Raw genomic sequence first — 17277 nt, forward strand, 5'->3', positions numbered from 1 at the left:
CTTGTGCAGGATTCCCTGAAGGTTAACTTGTGGATTGAGTCAGTAGTATAGAATGCAATATTAGCATTCATTTTGAGAGGACCGGAATACAAAAGCAAGGATATAAAGGCTTCATAAGCCATTGGTCAGACTGCAGGGAGTATTGTGAGCAATTTTTGGTCGCTTATCTAAGAAAAGATGTGCTCACATTAGAGAGGGTCCAGAGGAGGTTCATGAGAATGATTCCATGATTCCTGGAATGAAAGTGTTAACATATGAGGAGCATTTGATGGCTCTCGGCCTGTGCTTGCTTGAAGTTAGAACTATTGGGAGGGGTGGCGGGGAGTAATCTCACTGCAACTTATCGAATATTGAAAGTTCTGGAATAAAGTGGATGTTGAGAGGATGTTTCCTATAGTGGGGGAGTTTACAACCAAAGGACAGAGCCTCAAAATTGAGGGATGTCCATTTAGAACAAAGTTGAGGAAACATTTTTTTAATCCAGGGGGTGGTGAATCTATAGAATTCATTGCCACAGATGGCTGTGCAGGCTAATCCATTAGGTATATTTAAGGCGGAGGTTGATGGGTTCTTAATTAATTAGGGCATCAAAGGTTACGGTGAGAAAGGAGGAGAATGGGGTTGAGAGGGATAATAAATCCCTTCATAACCTGAATCTGAGCCAGGAAAAGATACCGGTGCTATGGAAGGTTTCCTGCTCGGTTCCTGTACCCAAGAAGGCGACTCCATCTGGACTTAATGACTACAGACCAATTCCCCTCACATCTCATGTGATGACAGTGCTGGAGAGGCTGGTCCTGACTTGGAGCACAGGTGGGATCTTCATTGGACCCTCTACGGTTTGCCTACCAACCTCATGTGGGGGTGGATGATGCCATCATCTACCTGTTGCAGCAGGCTCACTCTCACCTGGATGATGCTGGTGACACTGTGAGAATCGATTTTTTTGGATTTCTCTAGTGCCTTCAGCACAATCCAGCCACTTCTTCTGAGCGAGAAGCTGCAAAAGATGGGTGTAGACAAATCGACTATCTCCAGATGGACCCCAGTTTGTACGGCTGGGTAGCTCTCTGTCTGAGATGGTGAAACCCCACAAGGAACTGTCCTGTCTCCGTTTCTGTTTACACTGTGCACCTTAGGCTTCCAGTACAACTCTGAGTCTTGCATCTTGCAAAAGTTCTCTGATGATTCTGGGGTGGTTGGGTGTATCTGAGATGGGCAGGAGTCAGAGTACAGAGAACTGGTGGACAAGTTTGTGGAGTGATGCGGGAAGAGTCACCTGCTTCTGAATGTGGCCAAAACTAGGGAGATGGTGATTGATTTTGGGAGGAAAAGGACTGTGACGAATCCTGTATACATTCTGCGGTGGAGGAGTACAAACATCTTGACAACAGACTTGACTGGAAAAACACCAAAGCAACACTTTCAGTACACTGGATGAACTCAGCAGTTCGGGCAGCATCAGTCAGAAATGATGAGTCGACGTTTCGGGCCAGAACCCTTCGTCAGGACTGAAGAATGAAAGATGGGGAAGGATTTGAAGAATGCTTGTAGCGTCAGTTGATAGACCAGTAATTCTTCAAATCCTTCCCCATCTTTCATTCTTCAGTCCTGACGAAGGGTTCCGGCCCGAAACGTCAACTCATCGTTTCTGACTGATGCCGCCGACCTGCTGAGTTCATCCAGTGTACTGAAAGTGTTGCTTTGATCTTTTACAGCATATGCAGATTATTTTGTGTTTGGAAAAACACCAAAGCTGTTTACAAGAAGGGGATGAGCAGACTCTACTTTCTAAGGAAGGTGAGATCCTTCAATGTATGCAGCAGGATGTTGGGGATCTTTCACTAATCTGTTGTAGCGAGTGCAGTCTTCTTTGCTGCTTCATGTTGGGGGAGCAGCATTGGTGCTGGTGATGCAAAAAGACAAAATAAACTTATCAAAAAGCCAGGATCTGTCGTTGGCTACAACCTGGACTCTTTTAAGATTGATGAAGAGGAGGTCACTAAACAAACTGTTATCCATTATGGACAATCTGGCATATTCTCTCCTTGACCCACCAAAATAGCAGTGGAGCATCCTTTCAAACGGACTCATTCAGCTCTGCTATAACAAGGATCATTTCAGAAAATCTTTCCTACCAAATGCAATAAGCACATACAACAGTTCATCTCGGTGCGACAGGAGAACACACACCATAGTACAACAGTCTCTGCTTTATTATTTAGTACATTATTATTGTGTAAAACAAGAGAGAATCTGCAGATGCTGGAAATCCGAGCAACACACACAAAATACTGGCGGAAGTTAGCGGGTCGGGCAGCATCTATGGAAAAAAAAAGTACAGCCTGGCCTGCTGAGTTCCTCCAGCATTTTTGTTGTGTGTGTTGTTGTTATTATTGTGTATATCATTATACCACACTTTATTATTAGTTAAGTCTGCACACTGCTAAGTTGTGTTTTTAATTGTTGCTGTGGAGAATTTCCCACTCAGGATCAATAAAGTATTATTAAATCGGCCATGGGGAATGGCGGAGCAGACTCTATGGGCTAAATGGCCTAATTCTGCTCCTATTACTTATGGTCTTAAATATTCAGCTATCTCCAGTTCAATGGAGCAGCCGGTTGGTGGAGTATTTTGTGTACCGTTATTACCGCAGCAGCGACCCAGGTTCGATTCCCAGCATTTTCGGTAAAGAGTTCGTACGGTTTCCCCGTGACCCCACAGACTTCCAATCTGCGCCTGGTAAGGCATGAAAATGCCCGACGCAGGCCCCTCATGGTTTGAATCGACGTTCCCCCTCCCTCCCCTCCCCATGGGCTGCCTCGGGATGCTCCAAAGACATCCAGGTTAGTAGGGTTTCAGCGTCTGCGGAATCTTGCGTCGCTGACAACAGAACCAATGCTCCATGATGCGCATTGGATTAGTCAAATGTCATGCCATAGAGAGGATTGAGCGGTGACCCGGTTCGGGGTATAGAAGAACGTAAGGGGCGTAGCCAGTGTAAAAGCGGATAGTTTTTTTTCAGGGAGGGTGCGCTAAATACAAGAGAGCTCTGGTTTAAGATCAGAGGGGAGAGATTTAAAAGGGTCATCGGATGTCTTTCTAACACAAAGGGCGGTGCACAGTTGTTACGAGCTGCCAGAAGCACTGATCTTTTAAGAGATTTGGGGGGGGGGGCAACGGGCCAGCGAGCGCAGATGGGACTGCCTCGCTGGACTACACATGGATGTGTTTGGCCGCCTGTCCTGTCTCCGTTCTGTAAGCTCCATGACACCGTGAAAGTCCAAAAGTCTGCAAGTCCCACTTTAAGGGGAGCGTCGCCACTAAGAGTGTATCGCAGGACTGCTAACACAATCCCGTGCACAGTTCATCATGAGTGAAACGTGTTGTGATATTGTTTGGTTCATACTGGACCCACCCTGCGCCTTCCCTTCATCTCGTGTGAGATAGCTGGGGTTGCCTCCTACCTTTTGCAGCACGGTAGCGATGCTGCAAATTGGAGACAGCCATAATCACAAGAGATTATCAGAGGTTATGCTGGAAATCTAGAGTAACACACGCTAGAGGATCTCAATGAGTCAGGCAGCATCCGTGGAGAGAAACAGAGTTGATGGTTCAGTCTGAGATCCTCCAGGTCCCACGAGAAACCACAGCTGAGAGAGCCATATGCAGCAACTAGTCCCCCGATTGGAGATTAAACCCCGCCCACTGACTATCTTGATGGCTCTTTGACAGCTCATGCTCAGGCCTTTTCCACCGGGACCAAATGTCTCTGACTATCAAGGACATTCAGAAAGAATTTTTAAAAACTAAGCCATATATACTGTATGCATCGAACATTACAGCATAGTACAGGGTTTTAGCGCACAACGTTGTGCCAACCTTTAACCTGCTCTCAGGATCAATGTTCCCTCCTGCATAACACTCCATTTCTCTATCATCCATGTGCCTATACTATATATGTGTACTGCATCTAGTAACGCCCCTGGCAGTGTGTTTCAAGCTCCCACCACTCTCTGTATAGAAAATTTACCTCTGACATCCTCTGTAGTTTCCTCCATTCACCTTGAAGTCACGCTGCCTTATATTATGCTTTATACATTGAGAGACTCCGTATGCAAATCTTCAGGTGTGTACAACAGGAATTCTGCAGATGCTGGAAATTCAAGCAACACACATAAAAGTTGCTGGTGAACGCAGCAGGCCAGGCAGCATCTCTAGGAAGAGGTGCAGTCGACGTTTCAGGCCCTGACGAGGGGTCTTGGCCTGAAACGTCGACTGCACCTCTTCCTAGAGATGCTGCCTGGCCTGCTGCGTTCACCAGCAACTTTTATGTGTGTTGCTCTTCAGGTGTGTGTTGTTTTTCATCAAATCTACTGTTTTTCTTTGTTCTGCTGTGGGTGCCTGCAAGAAAATGAATCTCAGGTTATTGTATGGTGACATATATGCACTTTGATAGTAACTTTACTTTGAATGTTGAAAGTCAGACAAACATATATACATGGATTTAAACTCATGTCACATGTTTGCAATGATACATTGATGCATTTAGGTGAGATCTGCACATCGACATAGATAACATATAAGACCATAATACATAAGAACAAATTAGGCCATTCGGTCCATCAGGTTTCTCGGGCATTCCTTTATGGCTGATTTATTAACCCCCTCAATCCCATTCCCCTGAAACCTTTGCTGTCCTTAACAATCAAGAACCCCTCAACTTCTGTTTTAAACCTTCAGCCAGGGAGTAGTGAATCTGTGGTATTTGTTGCCACGGGCAACTGTGGAGGCCAAGTCTTTATGCATATTTAAGGCAGAGGTTGATAGATTCTTGATCTGTCAGGGCATGATGGGGGGGGCGAAGGCAGGAGATTGGGGCTGAGAGGAAAATTGGATTAGCAATGATGAAATGGCAGAGCAGACAGTAGCTTATGGTCTTATGGTCTAGATATACCCAGTGACTTGGCCGTCTGAGGCATGTATGTATGTTTTTTTAATATAAAACCAGGTTGAAGAGTGAAATTAATTGTGCCAGCTCACGATTTGATTCACACTGGAAGGACTGGATATCATGGAAGGATGATATCCAAGTCAATATGAGAAAACACTGTGTACGTGGATGGTACACAAATGGTCTCACCTTTTAGAGGTGGGGTGAAAATAAGCGAGGTGCGAGTGGATCTTATCGTGAGCATTGATCAAGAACAACATGCCAGTGTATCTCGCAATGGGAAGAGAAACAAAAAAAACCCCTGAGAAGTCTACTGTTACATATGCAGTGATGAGGCTCCAGCTTCCTGTCTGGACACTGCATTTGAATGTGGAGAAGAGAGAGAGAAAAAAATCCCCCTTCCCTTTGAGACGCAGCTGACGGAAATGCAATTCACACTCGAGTGATATGCAGACACTGCCAGAAGCTGCAGGCAGTACGGTTTCTCCTCGATACACGAACACAGCCCCGTTAAAACTCGGAAGGCAAGCGCCAGCGAAAGCCGACATTAGCACCGAGAGGTGAAGGGGGGATCTGCCGTCTGTCACCGTTACCTGGATTAACCCTTCACGTCGCGCAGGGCCGGGCAGGAGGACCCAGGCGCCCTTCCCATCACCCGCACACTATGGAAGCAGAAGCGCTGTACAATTTTGTGGCGTCGGCCGCGGATGAGCTGAGCTTCAACAAGGCAGATATTCTGAAGGTGAGTCTTCAACAGCAATCTCGAGCGCAGTTCGGTAATTAAAACTGGCGCCGCATTCGCCCGGTTAATATACAATATGGTATGCTTTCTAAAGGGCTATTCAACCTTATCGCCCATTTATCAAAACGATGCTGGAGTTGTTTATGAAATAAACTTAGACAGCCAGGGTTGTATGTCGGTAATTGCTTGGCCATACAATTGCTTGCTCCACATACATTTTGGTGCATGCAGTTTGACCCTTTCTTGCCCCCAACCAAAAAAAAATAGGGGGGAACGATCTCCCCTTTATTTCTATAAAGAAATGCTCACGAACCTACTCTCCCGCCTAACCCTAATCCGAAATAAAAACCCAGCTCCAATTTTAATGCTTCTAGGTTGCTCCAGCACCTTCCAATGCAAGATTTTCTGCCGATGTACTTCACAGCCATAACACATTTACCACACTTGAAATATCGGGTTCGGTACTAGTTGCCTAATTATAGGAAGGTTGTGGAGGCTTTAGAGAGTATGCAGAGGAGATTTACTAGGAGGATGCCTGGATAGGTTCAGCAAGCTAGGGTTTTTCTCTTTGGAGCAAGGAGGATGAGAGATGTATTGGTAGATAGCCAGAGACTTTTTCTGGGGGCAGAAGTAGCTAATACGTGGCTGCATAATTTTAAAGTGATTGGAGTAAAATATGAGTGTGGGGGGGGGGAATGTCAGAGGTCAAAACTTGGGAAGAGTGGTGGGTGCTTTGCCAGAGATGGCAGTAGAGCTAGATGCATTAGGGATATTTACCAAGCTTTTGGGTCGGTAGATAGATGATAAAAAAAATAGAGGCTTGTGTAGGAGGGAAGGGTTAGATTGATCTTATAGTAGGTTAGAAGGTCAGCACAACAACCTGGGTCAAAGGGCCTGTACTGTGCTGTAGTGTTCTACGTTTTATTAAGGATTCTAATTTAACTTTTGCTTGGCCCAAGTTAATTCATTAATTCACTTTCATGTTTGTCAGGTTCTTCAACTCAGCTGCACTGAAGAAATCTTGAATATATGCAGGTTACTCAGGAAAATTGCAAAGATCTGATGTGCTGAATAGATCGTTAAGATACAGCTCAAACTGGAATCTTATTGCAAGATCTTTGTAGCTCGATATTCATCAGGTTAATTGTCACAATTAAGTTTATGGCAACTTTATTTCTCAAATTTTACTATAGGAAGGAAAATAAAACAAAACTGTGTATTTGTAATAAAGTGAATCTTCTTCTTATCGTGTTCACAGTCAGTCTATACATGGCCCAGCCAGAACTGGACACATTTTTGCGCCTTGTTGTTGAATTCGGCAAGATCTGCAACAATACAGGGTTCCTCTAGCGATGGGGCATTGCAGGAGATGTTGCATAGTTTGTGGCTCAGTTCCACATTCACAAGTTGTTGGGCTGGTTGTATATCCCCATTTGTTTAGTGATACCTTTGAACGACCCACTCCAGTCCTAAGTGAATGCCATTAGTAAATATTAAATAAAAGTGTTTAATTTAATTTTGTTAAATTGGCACAGAGGCTAGCTTTAAGCAAGTCAAAAATCAGCCAGTATGAAACAAAATAATTATTGTTTGGGAACGTTATTGAATTTATTGATACAAGTTCTGAGATTTCCACTGAGAAAATAACGAGGAATCGCAATAGGAGGTTTTCATTGAAATTTACAAAGTAATATGTGAAATATTTAACTCACCGATAATCACATGAAAATGTTTGTAATATACCTAATTATCTTTTCCCCACTTACTAGCTCCTTCACAGTTAGTCTGCCACCCTCCCCCATTGGACCTGTACACTTACATTAATTTAAAATCTGAAATTGGAATCTAAATAAGGTTTATCATCATTGACTCGTGTAAGGGGGTTTTGTCTCTTATGTTACTGCGTAAGCAGTAACAACGAGCCGAGCGACCCTGAGGTTGGCCAGGGGGGCTACACTTAGATGAAGTGAAATTTGCTTTGTGATAGCAGTACATAAAAATTTACCAAGTACAAAAATAACTAAATAGTGCAAAATAAGAGGAACTATAAGGAAGTGTTCATGGGTTCAGAAATCTGATGGCAAAGGGAAAGAAGCTGAATTATTCAGTTTGGGTCTTCAGGCTCCTGTATTCCTCCCTGATGGTAGGAATGAGAAGTGGGAATGTCTAGGTTGATGAGAGTCTTTAGTGATGGATGCCATCTTCTTTGAGGCATTGCCTCTTGGTGGAGTCTTCAATGGTAAAGAGGATTGTGCATGTAATGGATCTAGCAGAGTCTACAACCCTCAGCAGCTTCTTATGATCATGTGCATTGGAGTTATAATACCAGGCTATGATGCAACCAGTCAGAAATGTTAAGCTTAAAATGAAAGAAAGACAGTTGGAGCCCATCTTCAGGCCACAGTCATGATCTACAGGACATAAATGCATTATAATCTCCATAGTCTGTCTTTGTGCCCAGGCTATGTTACAAGAGAAAATTAATGAATGGCGAAATAAAACTTGCAATGTCTGGGACACCATTTACTGGGCACTGTTCATCCTCTTGCATCTCATCCCAGAGATCTCATTGCATCACTTCTGTCACAGTTAAAGTAAATTTATTATGTAAATATGAATATGTTATCATAGAATCTCAAGATGGTATTTTTCTTATAGATGTTTACAGGATATTAAAGAAATGTGGTAGAATGTATGCAAAACTATATGAAGAATATGAGCTGTAGAGTCCTTCAAAGTGAGACTATAAGTTGTGGACTAGGTTCAGAGTTGAGGTCAGTGAAGTTATCTACGCTGGTTCAGGAGCGTAATGGTTGTAGGGTAATAACTGTTCCTGAACCTGGTGGTGTGGGACCTAAGGGTTCGGTACCTTCTGCCCAATGGTGGTAGCAAGAAGAGGTTATGGCCTGGATGGCGGATGTCCTTGATGATGGGTCCTGCTTTTTTTGTGGCAGCACTCCCTGTAAATGTGCTCAGTGATGGGGAGGATGCTTCCTGCGATGCCCTGGGCTGTATCCACCACTTTCTGCTGACTTCTCCGTTCTTGGGCATTGGTGTTTCCATAGCAGACCATGAAGCATCGTGCAACTATCACAAACAAGAGAAAATCTGCAGATGCTGGAAATCCAAGCAACACACATATGATGATGGAGGAACTCAGCAGCTCAGGCAGCATCTATGGGAACGTTGACGTGCCGAGACCCTTCATCAGGTCTCCATTATCTACATTTTCATGTGCCTATATAACCTATGATCCTCTTAAACATTTCAATCATATCTGCCTCCACCACCACTCCTCTCCTGATGAAGGATCTTGGCCCAAACACCGATTGCAGTCTTTTCCATAGATGCTGCCTGGCCTGCTGAGTTCCTCCAGCATTTTGTGTGTGTTGCAGCGTGCATCTACAGAAGTTTGTTAACGTTTTAGATGACATGCTGAATCTATGCAATCTTCTAAGAAAGAAGAGGCACTGATATGCCATCTTTGTAATGGCACTTGCGTGCTGGGCTGAGGACAAATGGTAACAGCAAATGCTGATCAAATGCCCACAATCAACAGTAGTTATCTGGTAGGGACTCACATTGGATGACACAGACATCACTAGAGATTCACGATCATACTTCAACATTAGAGGCTGTCATTTATTTCATTCTTTGCTGTGCTTTTTACTTGTGGAGTGCAGTCACTGAATGAACAAAACTTGGCAGTCAATTAACATAAGGTCCAATAAATGGCAGGGCATTGAATGACCAAAATAATCTGTTTCAGGGATAACCATGGACCAGGTAATCTCTGTATTGCATGTGTTGAATGTAAGGCCCATTCAATGAGTAATTGATATTGAACATAGAACACAGAGCACATTTATTGCAAGGGAACAGGCCCCACAGCTCATAATGTTTTGAATACTTAAACTAGTGATGCTGAATTAAATTACTGCCTTCCGCCTACACATGGTCCATATCTCTCCATTATCTACATATTCATGTGCCTATATAATACCTCCTCTTAAACATCTCAATTGTATCTGCCTCCATCACCACTCCTGGTAGTGCATTCCGGGCACCCACCACTCTTTGTGTTTTTTAAAAAAAAAACCTCCCCACACATCTCCTTACCTTACCTTAAATACATGCCATCTGATATTCTGCATTTTGACCCAGCTGTCTCCTCTATCTTTTCTTCTCATCATTTTATAAACCTCTATCAGATCTCTCCTCAGCCTCCGCCACCCTAGAGAAAACAGCCCTAGTTTTTGCAACCTCTCCTTGTAGCACATGCCTTCTAATCCAGGCAGCATCCTCGTAAACCTCTGCGCCTCTCCAAAGCCCCGACGTCTTTCCTATAACGGGGCAACTAGAATTGAATGCAGTTCTCCAGATGTGACCTAACCAAAGTTTTTTTTTAAGCATGCAACATAACTTCCTAATTCTTGAACAGTTAAATGAACAAGTCAATGCTGACTTTGTCAGTTCCAAAAGTGTACAAAGGAAAGTCTTGTGATGGTGTATACCATGATGCTGTCAGACTAGGCTGTTCTTTAGGTTTGTAGGGACGGTGTTAGGGACAGCACAGGGCGTTAGGGGTCAGATAGTCATTTCAAAACTCAGTGTCCACTAATTTTCAACATCCATTAAGAAAAGGTCCACTATTCTTCACCACGAGTCTTCATTTCTGGTCAAAATGGCAATAAGCTGTGTGGTCCATCTGGGTTTTCTAGGTTTGTAGGGATGGTTCTGGGGACAGTGCAGGGGGTTAGAGGTCATGTTATGGTTTAGGGAGAGTTGGAGGTCAAGGGCAGGAATTGGTGGGTGGGGGGTAGTTGTTGATACTTGTGTTATTCTGCTGACCATTGTGGGCATGTTGTGTCGGAATATATAGCGACACTTGCGGGCTACCCCTCAGCACAGCCTTGGGTGTGTTGGTGTTAACGCAAACGGTGCATTTCAGTGTATGTTTCGATGTACGTGTGACAAATCTGAATCTGGAATGACCTTGATCGTAGGTGGAACAGTTTCCCATTTTTCCAGCAGCAACTGGAAGTGAAGTGCAGAGAGAAAAAAAAATGTTAATGCAGCTATGTTTGACACCAGACCCTACTAAGATTGACTCCGCTGAGGACCAATTAGTTTGGATCATGGTTTGCATCTCATCATTTGGCAGAGGTAACGTAGCAACCTATCTGAAGAAGGAGGTCCCCAGTCTGTCTCAATAGGCAGAGGCAATGGCTTTTGAGAGGGCAATAAAAGTCACATCCTGTGGCTATTGCTGCCCTCTGCGAGCTGGAGATGAGATAGAAGTCATTGTCACAGAGAGCTACATCTCAGGAAAAGACTCTTTGGCCCATCTGGTCTGTGCAGAACCATTATTCTGCCTAGCCCCTTTTACCCACACCTAGCCTATAGCCCTCCATACCCTTCCTGTCCATTTACTTATCCACACTTCTCTTAGATGTTGCAGTCAAGCCCATATCCACCACTTCTGTTGGCAGCTCGTTCCCCATTTGTACCATCATCTGAGTGAAGAAGTTCAGCACCTGGCTCTCCTTAAACATTTCACCTTTCCCCCTTAAACTATGACCTCTAGTTGCAGTCTCGCCCAATCTCTGGAAAAAAAGCCTGCTTGCATTAACCCTCTCTCTACCCTTCATAATTTTGTATATCTCAAATATACAGATATAGGTGAAAGTCATATCTCTCATGGCTCTAAACGAAAGCAATCCGTACTCCAACTTGAAGAGCAGCCAGGAGAGCATGAGGGGGACAATGGTGGTGACACTCCCTCTGTGGTCATGGCAACCGTTTTGCCTGTTTGTTTTTGAAGGTGCTATCAATTAAATTTGTTTATTATTATTACATGTATTGAGGTACAGTGAAAAGCTTGTTTTGCATATGGTCCATCCAGAACCATTGAGCATTGAGGTAGTGCATTGTAAAACAATACAGTGCAGAATAAAGTCTTATAGAGAAAGTACAATGCAGCTAGACAGGAAGATGTAAAGTCACAACAAGATAGACTGCGAGATCAAGAGTCCATCAAATGCCCAAAAGAGGTTCATAGAAGCACAAGCCACCAAAAATTGTCATTCAGCCAAAGGAGATTATGTCAGGGTAAGAAACTAAATGGTAGTAGAGCGGTTAGCATAACGATTTACGGTACAGGTGACCTGGGTTCAATTCCTGCTGCTGTCTGTTAGAGTTTGTACATTCTCCCTGTGATCGTGTGGGTTTCCCTCCAAGTGCTCTGGTTCCCCCCCCTCCCCCCCACCAGTACAAAGATGTATTAGTTGGTAGGTTAATTGGTCATTGTTAATTGTCCCATGGTTAGGCTAGGGATAAATCGGGAGATTGCTGGGCACTGTGGCTCAAAGGGCCAGAAAACACTGTTCTGCGCTGTATCTCCAAGCCGACATCGCGAGCAGTAAGGCCCTAATTTTCCAAAGTTGTAGGACATATAGCTTGCGCATCTGATACAGACACTGTTTTCCCAGTGTTCTATCGCAGCATGAAATTTCCAGGAGGAAAAAAGAAAGAGGTTCAAAACCTCTTGAGAATCTGTGATGTCTGCACTGGTTCCTGACTCGTAGCCTACCGAAATGGATAAGCATCACTCAGGATGCCATTGAAAACTTTGGGTCCATTGTCCAGGAGGGCACATTAGTCCAGTGTGACTCTGAGAGGATTACGCTAACTCCTCAATTGCCCTGTGCGGCACTTCCCACATCATCTATAGAGAGTCTTGTAAACCCAACACGGCTTCATCAGGCCCAAGGAACTGGGAGCAAGTTATCTGTGATCCCTAGGAATTGCCTCAAAGCATGTGCCGGAGAAGTGGAGAGTATATTGACCGGTTACGTTACAACCCGATATGGAAACGCCAATGCCCCAGAACAGAAAATCCTACAAAAAGTAGTGAATATGTTCTAGTCCATCATGGGTAAAACCCTCCCCACCACTGAGCATGTCTACACAAAGCGTTGTCGCAGAAAACCAGCATCCATCATCGGGGCTCCCACTTCCCGGGTCATGCTCTCCTCTCGCTGCTGCCAGTATTCGAGGTACTTGGAGACTAACAATAAGATAAGTCAAAGTCAGCATGGTTTCTGTGAAGGGAAATCTTGCCTGACAAATCTGTTCGAGTTCTTCAAGGAAGTAACAAGCAGGGTGGACAAAGGAGAGGCAGTGGATGTCATTTACTTGGATTTTCAGAGGGCATTTTATAAGGTGGTATAAATGAGGCTGCTTGACAAGATAAAATCGTATGGCATTACAGGAAAGATACTGGCATGGACAGAGGAATGGCTGACAGGCAGGAGGCAGTGAGTGGAAGCAATGTGATTGCAGCAGGACTTAGACATGTTGGAAGAATGGGCAAAAAAAGTGGCAGATGAAAAACCGTGTTGGGAAATGTATGATAATGCATTTTGATAAAAGGAACAATAGTGCGGACTATTATCTTAACAGAGGGAAGGTTCAAACATCAGAAGTGTAGAGGGACTTGGGAGGCCTCGTACAAGAATCACCAAAGGTTAATTTACAGGTTGAGTCTGTGGTAAAGAAGGCAAATGCAATATTGGCATTTATTTCAAGGGGAATAGAATATAAAAGCAAGGAGATAATGCTGAGCCTTTATAATCACTAGTCAGGCCTCACATGGAGTATTTTCAACAGTTTTGGGCCATTGGAGAAAGTCCCGAAGAGGTTCACATGGATGATTCTGGGAATGATGGGGTTAACATATGAGGAGCGTTTGGCAGCTTTGGGCCTGCACTCACTGGAATTCTGAAGAATGTGTGGGGATCTCATTGAAACCTACCGAATGTTGAAAGGACTAGATATGGTGGATGTGGAGAGAATGTTTCTTATGGTGGGGGTATCCAGAACTAGGGGGCACAGCCTCAGAACTGAGGGGCAACCTTTTAGAGCAGAGGTAAGGAGGAATTTTTTTTTAGCTAGAGAGTAGTGAATCTGTGGAATGCTCTACCACAGAGTGCGATGGAGGCCGAGTCAGTGGGTATATTTAAGGAGGAAGTTGATTGTGTCCTGATCATTCAGGGTATCAAAGGATATGGCGAGAAAACAGGTGTTTTGGGTTGAGTGGGATCCGGGATCAGCATGATGGAATGGTGGAACAGACTCGATGGGCTGAATGGCCTAATTTTGCTCCTATGTTTTATGGTCCTTGTACCTCTGTACCCATGCAATGTATTCTTCAACACACCCATCAATTTACCTTTGATTTTTCTTGTCTACCACCTGTACGGAGGGGAAAATTCCAGTGGCCCAATTACCTCAGCACTGACCCACTTTCAGGGTCTCTGCCTTTGTTATGTAACTGTATCGTTTTTTTCACAGATTCTATTGTATTTCTTTCTTTTCCTGTGGGTGCCTTCAAGAAAATGAACCTCAGGGTTGTAAATGGTATACTCACAATAAATTTACTTTGAACTTTGAAAGTAGAACACCCAGATGAAGCCCACTTCGTCACAGAGAGAATTTGCAAACTCTGGACAGAAAGCACCAGAAGTCAGAGTTGAGCCTGGTTTCCCCAGAGCGATGAGGCCACAGCTTTTATCTGCTGTGTTGCAGTGCCACCACCTGGTACCAGCAGCCAACTTGAGTCTTCGATAGGAGCAGAAAATGGCATCCATTGGCTGATGGTCAGAGGATGAGCAATTTAAAGGAAAATATGAGGTAAAACAAGGGAAAAAGAAAGTCTTCTAGTTTTGCTGAGGGGTTTTACTGACATTTCAGTCACTGTGGTCTTTTCTCATTTAGAGAAAATAATATCAGACATGTCTATCTTTATATCAAAAATTGACTTAATAAACCCAAAAAGCATTTTGCGTTTATAAAGTGCTTCTCGTGTAAGGAAATGTCACCCTTTGAACATTAGCAAGCTAAACTTGAGTCCTTGACAACTTGCGTTCAATTCTGGTCACCTCATTATAGGAAGGATGTGGAAGCTTCAGAGAGGGTGCAGAGGAGATTTACCAGGATGCTGCCTGGACTAGAGAGCATGTCTTATGTAGAAAGGTGGAGCAAACTTTTTTTCTTTGGAACAAAGGAAGATGAAAGGCGACTTAATTGAGGTGTGTAAGATGATAAGAGGCATTGATAGGGTGGCCATCAGCGACTTTTTCACAGGGTGTCCATAGCTAATGGGAAAGGACATTATTTTAAGGCAATTGGAGGAAAGTTTAGGGAAGGTGGCTGAGATATATTTTTACACAGAGAGTGGTGGGTGCATGGAACACACTGCCAGTGCTGGTGGTAGAGCCGGATACATTAGGAATATTTACGTGACTCTTATATGAGCACATGGAACAAAAGAAAAATTGAGGACAATGAGTTGTGTGGGATTGATCATGGACAGGAGAAAATCTGTGGATACTGGAAATCCTAGCAACACACACAAAATGCTGTAGGAACTCTGCAGGCCAGGCAGCATCTATGGAAAAGAGTAAACAGTCGACATTTTGGGCTTAGACCCTTCATTGAGACCATGGAGTTGATTTATATAGGTCAGGACAACATTGTGGGCCAAGCGGCCTGCACTGTGGTGTACCGTTCTATGGTTTCAAACCATCAAGGGGAACATTAGAACAGATTGGTGGTGTTGTGGATAGCACCAACTTTTGTCAAAGTAAACAATAGGTTATCGACCGGCTTAGAGATTTGGCAGATAGAATTTCAGTATGCAGTGTTGCATCCTGGGAGGTCAAATGCAAGAAGAAACTTTGGTAACTTGAGGGACCCTGAGAAACATTAATGTACAGAAAGATCTTTGGGTTCAAGTCCGTAGCCCACTGAAAGTGACAACACAATTGGATAAGGTGGTAAGGGAGAAGTCAGGTGTGCTTGTCTTCGTCAGTTGGAGCTTTGGGTATAAAACTTTAATTAGGCCACATTTAGAAAATTGTATGAAGTACAGGGCAGCACAGTAATGCAGACTCCCACCTCTCCTGGCAGTTCTGGGAGTCTCCCGCATATTAACAGTGGCTCCCTGTTGCTCGCAAAATACGTTTGTATATAAAATGTCCCGGAAATCAATTTTTTTGAGAGAGAAAATGAGCGAGAGCGCGCATACGCGCGCGAGAGAGAGAGAGAGAGAGAGAGAGAGCATGAGAGCAACCACGAGAGAGAGCGCGCGTGAGAGAGAGAATGAGCACACAGCATGGCAGAGTGTTCTGTAAAAGGAAAATATAAAACATACGTCACCCCAGACTACACTAAAGTGTACCCCTGCCTAATAGGGGTCAAAAATAATGACAGTGTTGCTCGCTGCACTGTTTGCAACAGTGACTTTTCTATTGCCCATGGTGGGTTAAGACAGTAAAAGACATGTTGAGGTGAGTTTAACAGGTGTCATTCGTTCATTAGCGTAGCTAACATTATTTAAGCTAGCTGGCTAGCTGCTAAGGAGCTACTCTATTGCAGGCGTCCCACCTCTCCCGGAAGTTCCGGGAGTCTCCCGCAAATCGATGGTGCTACCTCCCTGAAATGAGTTTTTGTAGGGTGGGGTGTCTGGTAATGTAACGGTTTGCAAAACGCTTCACAGTGCCGGTGACCCGGGTTCAATTCCTGCCGCTGTCTTGTGAGGAGTGCATGGGTTTCCTCCCACCGTACAAAGATGAACAGGTCAGTAGATGAATGGGTGTAACTGGGCAGTACCAGCTCGTTGAGTAAATACTAGTCACCACTGTGTCGTGTAAGTTTTGGAAATGATGCACAAGATATTCTTTGCTCAGACTGGTGCACTTGGCCAAGCATGGGTTATCTTCTCTGGTGCACCAGAGGCTGAGGGGATGACCTGATAGAAATGTATAACGTTATGAGCGGTAGAGATAGGGTAGGCATTCCAAGATTTTTCCCCCCAAGGATGGAAATGCCTAATTTTAGAGGGCTTCAGTTTATAGTGGGGGGGGGGGTTAAGACAGATGTGCAAGGCAAAGTTTTGTTCTTAGACAGCAGTAAGTGCGCTGCTCGGGAAGAAGTGAAAGAAGATATGATATCAGCATTTAAGAGGCATTTTGACAGCCATATGAGCAGTCAGGGAAGGAAGATGTGGACTACGTGCAGGCAGATGGCATTGGTTTAGACTGGCTCATAGTCAGCAGAGGAATTGTGGGCAGAAGACCCTGTCTGTGTACTGTACTGCTCTATGTTCCATGTATGTTCTCAAGAGTGAAAAAACAACTCTGCCATGTAGTTTTAAACCACCTTTTACTCACTTCTTATGTCAGAATGACTGGCAGCTTTAAGGGGAAGTGAAAGTGAAGCAGACAGCACATGACAGTACATGTCTGAAGTAACGTGGGCATTGTCCAGCCATGGTGACCTGGTTTATGGAGATATTTTGTCTCCTTTGGCTGCAGGGTAATGAGGAAAAACAGGGAGAGTGTATGAGACAGTAACATACATTCACAACCAACGGACAAGGAAGGCAAGGAAGGCAGTGTATGTGGGGTGGAGGCATGGATGGGATGTTGATGCTTGCTGCTCCTTAAGTCATCACAGCAACGTGGAAATCTGCTTCTCCGTGAGTGGTGCCCGGAGTGAGGCCACCTTGCCCCACCC

The 17277-nt window shown here is 44.3% G+C and overlaps 1 protein-coding gene across 2 annotated transcripts in view; it reads left to right on the forward strand.

The window, feature by feature from the left end:
• The first annotated feature begins 5358 nt into the window (after positions 1–5358).
• LOC140203156 (GRB2-related adapter protein-like) overlaps positions 5359–17277 on the forward strand; it is a 72592-nt gene continuing 60673 nt past the window's right edge. The window contains exon 1 of one of the 2 annotated variants that reach the window (XM_072269045.1): positions 5359–5697. In XM_072269045.1, coding sequence (XP_072125146.1) covers positions 5620–5697 — 78 coding nt within the window. In that variant the 5' untranslated portion in view covers positions 5359–5619. The remainder of the gene's footprint in view (positions 5698–17277) is intronic. The other variant, XM_072269044.1, reaches the window with a different exon arrangement.

The sequence above is a fragment of the Mobula birostris genome, chromosome 9, assembly GCF_030028105.1.
Source record: "Mobula birostris isolate sMobBir1 chromosome 9, sMobBir1.hap1, whole genome shotgun sequence".
Lineage (NCBI taxonomy): Eukaryota > Metazoa > Chordata > Chondrichthyes > Myliobatiformes > Myliobatidae > Mobula > Mobula birostris.